Below are 6,327 nucleotides of genomic sequence, written 5' to 3'. Positions count from 1 at the left end.
AAAAAAAAAAAAAAAAAAAAATTTAACATTTCATACATCAAATCTCATCCTAAACCTTACAAACTTTTGTGAGAGGTATAGGAAGGTGGCTATATTTTGGGTTTGTCCACATTGGCTGATGGAAAGATGGATGTGATATTATCATAGAAAACAGGTCAGTGGTTATAATGGTTTCCAGCCTTTTATGCTACTGGACATCCCTCAGCAAAAAGAGTTTTAAGTATTTTTTTTTAATTACAGATATCAACTACTCCCTGCTCATTAAGTTGAATATCAGCAGTGCTTATTTTTTAGAAGAAAAATAAATAAGTACTAATATTTTCTTTCTATAACTCAATAAATCATCTTGTACGCTATAAAGAAGACCACTGCTTTAGAGTTCAGTGTTTTAAAAAGGGAAAACCAGAGGCAAAGGGTTTTGTTCCTCATTATATATTCTAATTCTGCTTTTTTTTTTTTAGCTGGAGTCTCACTCTGTTGCCCAGGCTAGTGTGCAGTGGCACACTCAAGGCCACCCCAGTCTTCCAAGTAGCCAGAACTATAGGCGTGCACTACCACGCCCGGCTAATTTTTGATTTATTGTAGAGATGAGGTCTTGCCAAGTTGCCCAGGCGGGTCTCGAATCCACAGGCTCAGGCAATCCACTCACCTCAGCCTCTTAAAGTGCTGGGATTACAGACTGAGCCACCGAGCCCAGCCCTCAAACTACATTTTAAAATGACACCAAACTGCAAGGCTCAAACATGTGTACACAAAGAAAGTGTGAACCGCAATGCCACGGTGTGCAAAGAGATCTAAAGGGGAAGGAGAGTTATGTAATTGAGACCTGAACCAACATGTGATCTAGTGGTTTTGGTTGTGTTTTTTTTAAAACTTACATCGCTGAGCCTTTCCCGAGAGCTGCTCCGTTGGAAGCCCTTGGATTCTCCACTGGCGCTTTCACTGTCACTGTCCCTGCAGCTGTTCTGACCTGGCTTGAGCTAAAGGAAGAAGAAAAGGAAAACGTCAGTGGTGTAGTCCATAGCTCCCGTTTTTTTAACCTTTTCAAAAGTGAACAATTTAAGATTCTTTTTTTTTTTTTTTTTGAGTCGGAGTCTCACTCTGTCACCCAGGCTAGAGTGCAGTGGTACCACAGTCTTAACCTCCTGGGCTCAGGTGAGCCTTTCACCTAAGCTTCCTAAGTAGCTAGGCATACAGGTGCATACCACCTCATCTTTGTATTTTTTTGTAGAGAAGTCTCGCTATGTTACCCAGGCTGACCTCAAACCCCTAGGCTCAAGTAATCCTCCCACCTCATTGTCCCATAGTGCTGGGATTACAGGCATGAGCCATCATGCCCAGCCAAGTTTTTGATCTTTGACATTCTTCTCAGTTTCTGAGTACTGCCAGGCAAGCTGCCATAGAAAAAACATAGAGGGTAGAATAAGCAAAACATTCACCATGAAATGTCAATGTAGAGAAAAGAGTGAGCAAGCCTTAAATAAACACCTGAAAAGCCAAACCAAGGGCCATGAATTGGAAAGCAGTCTTGCCTCAGGTTTTTCTTCTGTTCCACTGTGATTTTTCTTTTCAATAATAAAAAAACCAAAAACACTGAATAAGTTAAAGCTGGATTATGCTAACTCTGATTTCACATCGCATTTATTCTAAAACAACAACAAAAAGAGAGATAGAGACAACAAAAAAAGCAAAATAAAAACAAGGTTTTCCTCTCCTGAGACAGTAATGAGGTTCTGTGATGTTATCCTTCAACCACTGGGAAGATACTTAATGATCTTGTTTATTGAGATAACATTCTGAAAGTCTCTTGTTGGATATTTAAAAGTACCAATTAAGATCTGCAGATTAAGTAAGTTACATCCATTCAACAAATATGTATTAAGTACTACATTTGAGCTGGGACTAAGTGCTGAAGATACAAACAAACAAACAAACAAACAAACACAAAGTCTCTGATCTTATGAAGTACGTATTCCAGTGCTTTCTGCACATTTACCAAGCTCTGATGTTCCATTAAAAGTGAACAAACAGGGCCAGGTGTGGTGGCTCATGCCTGTAATCCCAACACTTTGGGAAGCTGAGGTGAGAGGATTGCTTGAGGCCAAGAGTTTGATACTAGCCTGAGCAAAATAGTGAGACACTATTTCTATAGAAATTTAAAAAAAGAAAAGAAAAAAATGAGCAAACGCACACAACAGAAAACTATCAGTCTATAGAAGACTATAAGTCATACATAAGTTGACCATTATTCTAGGAGGTCATTACTAACCATATTTTCAGAGACACCAAGCAATGTAACACAGAAGGTTACAAGACATAGCACCTTTACAATGTTCTCAATATAGTCAATATACCAAGACAAAGACAGTGCAAGACAAGCAAATATAATAATACAAGAAAGTTCATGCTAAATAAAAGCAAAAATTTGTCAGTGATGCTCAGAGGAGAAGTGGTTTCTGAAGTCTTGTATTTAAAAGTAGATTGAGCTCATATGGCTCAGAGGATAGAGGAAGACACTCCTGGTGGGAGAAAGGCAGAAAGCAAAGGCAGACAAAGCAACAGGCTATGAAATGATCAGGAATCTCATGTAAAACAGAGTTCCCTTGGGAAGAAAATAAGAAAAAACACTAGAGATAGTGTTGGGAGCCAGCCTTGGAGGCCCGCCTGATTGACAAAGTCCAGGTACGCTGAGGACACCCGGCCGCAAAGTGAGTCCAGGCAACTGAGGCCCTTCTATCTTCCATCTTTGCTGTTGGTACGGCTGAAGAAATTCTGTGCAGTCGTGGAAAAAGAAAATGGCGTGTTTATGTGAAGTATTCACAGATAGGTGCATGGATAAAAACATGGACAGTCTCAAACAAAACACAAACTCCATTTTGCTAGGCAGGAGGGAACCTGAAAGAACAGAACAGGAAATGGTTGGCAAACTTTTGCTTGCAAGTTTTCAAGTGAGTCTGGAGCTAAGATGAATGGAGAGTGGGTGTTAATCAACATTTCTTGTACCTTTAAAGACTACAGTTCAGAACCCACTTTTGGTCATATCATTCATAGAGTCAGGTTAACCCAAATGCTCTAAGTGGAGAATTCTTTTTTGCTTTCAACCTTTCTACAAATCCACTCATATCACTTTCTTCTAAAATCCCTTTCTCCAGGAAGTCTTCTGTGAAGGAATCCAGATCATCTATGTTAATTTTACTTTGTAACCTCCTGATCCCTTAAGGACTTAGTTTTCTTGTAAGTTAATGCTAAACCTACTAATTCTAAGTTAATTCAGATGCAAGTTGTATGAGCCTTTTCTTATTACTATGAAATAAAAGTTCAGAATAATGTCATTCTCTTCGTTTTCACTTTTATACTGATCATAAAGGGGAATTAATCTAAAATGAACACATCCCCTTTCCATTTTCTGAACATTCCTTGTCCATTTTTGCCCTGTACTTTTTCACACCAAATTCTCTCTCTCTGGAATGTTCACACCCACTTTCTCCGTGATTGAAGTCGAGATATTTTTTAAAGCTCAGATTTTATCTCCTCTACTATGGTCTTTAAAGATGTCTGTCTTTCCATATTTATTTTTTTTAATATGCCTTCAAAGTTTAGCTAGCATGTCATTCTTCATTAAATGCCCTTGACAATTATCATACATTTTTCAAGTTCAACATAGTTACACTGATAATAAAATCTGTATGTGAATGGGCCCTATTGCTAATTCATAAGCAATATCAGCACTCTTATCCTACTGCTGCCTGAGTTAAGTAAGGGCAGGGAGAACAAGCTCCAATGAATGGATTAAGAAAAAAAAAGACAGTAAATGATGTGCTCAGATTAAAGCAAGAAATCGAGGACTAAAATTCGTGTCTTTACTGCCTACTGCTTTGCTTTAATTCTTAGTGCCTATTTAGATGTTTACATTTAACATGAAAGTGTTATTCTGCAATACATTAGTATTCTCCAGATACTGTATTTTTAATATATTTGTGCTATCTAACTACATTCACAAAACAAGGAATCTTATTAGGTAAGGCATGATCAAAACATGTTTACAAAAACTCAATTCCCTAATTTAGATGAGAAATACACATCCAGCTGGGAATTAAGAGTATAAGAGCACTAAGGCTTTTCAATTGGCTTAACAAAATATGGACTATTATTCAATTGGCTTAACAAAATATGGACACTGTACTTGGGCCTTTTCCATGCTTCTTCATGAAAGGAAAATGACGACTTTAATAAAGCCCAACAACAGACTTCAGCGGCCCTGACTTAAACTATCTGAGTAAATGTTGATCTAGGCTAAGGGCAAAATCCAAGGACTGAGAGGAAGCAGCTTGCTAGTCTTCCCAGTGCCTTGCCAGCAAAAGCACTCCAGTGAATTCTCTTCAGACAGCCTTACATAACCCCCCCACACACACACACTACCCTTTTCTCCTCCAAAGCCAGGCTCAAGTTTAAAGGAAATTTAGGATTTTAAACTGTCAGATAGTTCAATATTTCAAAGAAATGGACTGACTATAATAAGTACTAAAGCTAAACCACAAGATTTCAGGCAAGAAGTATTCATTTCTAATCCCATGTATATATTTTCAAACTGGCATTTTCAGTCACATCCAATGGATCATTTGGGGTAGCATAACCAACTTAGAAGCTGTAATCCTTCACCTGAAATTCCCAACTATTACCTACAACCAAGAGACATTATAAAGTCCAGGTGCTGGCTTAAACATTTTAAAAAGTAAGAAAAATCGATTTACTGGCATTGATTTGTCCAAGCATCTATGGCAGCTATTATAAGCAAGCTTTTGTTATAATTGATGCAATAAGATTTTTGACTACCAGCCTTTAGATCCTTCAGAACCTTATTTATTTAAAAATTACTGTAATCCACTCTCTAATGAGAGGCTTCATCCCATTAGAATATTATACATTTTAGGCATCAGATCAGAAAACAAAGACAAAATGAAAGGAAGTTGGTATCTGGCATGAGTGGCAGTAATTCTATCAATAAGATTAGCATCTTTTATAAACTATAAGAAGTCAGTTTGTTTCTCATTAGACTTAATTGTCAACAATATATCCTCTAAACTCTGAAACTGTGATCTCATTACAGTGTTAACTGTTATTAATGGCTAATTAGGAAAATAACGATCCACGGTTTTATCACTGCTAATGAACACATAACAAAGTCCCATCACCCTGGACTCTGTGAAGGTAGAGTGATTCTGTGTACATCTGCTAAGCATTTGTGAGCCCAGCTATGCCATTCTTTTTAGCTTGAGTATGGGGAGTTCCAAAAAGATGCTAATGCCCAACAGGTATCATTAATCCATCAAACAAAATTTACAGGAGGATAAATTATATGGAGAACACATCTATGCCTAGAACTTGAGAGGAATGATGTGAATTAAGCAGATCAATGTAGAAGACTGTCCAAAAGTACTCTCTTTCCATAGTTTTGGTTCCTTGAAGAAGTCTTTCCCAGATTGCTGAATTTTCCTACAGGGATATAAATTAACTCTATTCAATGTTTTGGAAAAGTGTCAATAAGCTCAAAACCTACCCTTTTTTCAGTGAAAATACGTAACACACGCATAAGACTTCACTACCATCAAGCCAACAAGTAATTAAGCTTGTAAAAATATTGCTTTTCTCAGCCGACTTGGTGGCTCAGCCTGTAATCCTGCACTTTAAGAGGCTGAGATGAGTGGATTGCTTGAGCCCGCGGGTTGGAGACCCGCCTGGGTAACTTGGTGAGATCTCATCTCTACAATAAATCAAAAAATTAGCCGGGTGTGGTAGCACAGGCCTGTAGTTCCAGCTACTTGGAAGGTTGAGGTGGAAGGATCGCTGGAGCCCAGCAGGTCGAGGCTGCGGTGGCCGGGAGCAGCCACTGCATTCCAGTCTGGGCGACAGAGTGAGACTCCTGCTTTTCTCTTTCAAAATAAAATTGTCCCCAAACTGGAAACAGTTGATGGATTGAGTAGTATTTGCACTACTTTATTCCTTAAACTTTAAAACATATTTCAGATGAGTCACGTGAATCAAACGAAAGATCTTGATGAATGGCCGGGCTCGGTGGCTCAGCCTGTAATCCCAGCACTTTGGGAGGCAGAGGCGAGTGGATTGCCTGAGCCCAGGGTTCGAGACCCACCCAGGCAACTTGGCAAGAACTCGTCTCTACAATAAATCAAAAATTAGCCGGACGTGGTAGCATGCGCCTGTAGTTCCGGTTACTTGGAAGGCTGAGGCAGAGGGATTGCCGGAGTCCAGCAGGTCAACACTGGGGTAGCCATGAGCCTACCACTGTACTCCAGTCTTGGGGGGGAGGGG

General features: G+C 39.1%; 1 protein-coding gene across 2 annotated transcripts in view; it reads right to left on the bottom strand.

The window, feature by feature from the left end:
• AUTS2 (AUTS2, activator of transcription and developmental regulator) overlaps positions 1-6,327 on the bottom strand; it is a 1,208,871-nt gene that overhangs the window by 645,596 nt on the left and 556,948 nt on the right. For both annotated transcript variants that reach the window (XM_008062193.2, XM_021714538.1), the window contains exon 3: positions 879-980. In XM_008062193.2, the coding sequence (XP_008060384.1) occupies positions 879-980 (102 nt within the window). The remainder of the gene's footprint in view (positions 1-878; positions 981-6,327) is intronic.

This window comes from Carlito syrichta, unplaced genomic scaffold (genome assembly GCF_000164805.1).
Source record: "Carlito syrichta isolate Samal-C Ts95f unplaced genomic scaffold, Tarsius_syrichta-2.0.1 Scaffold305661, whole genome shotgun sequence".
NCBI classification, from domain to species: domain Eukaryota; kingdom Metazoa; phylum Chordata; class Mammalia; order Primates; family Tarsiidae; genus Carlito; species Carlito syrichta.
The sequence above is the reverse complement of the archived record's forward strand: the minus strand, read 5'-3'. Positions and strand labels throughout refer to the sequence as shown.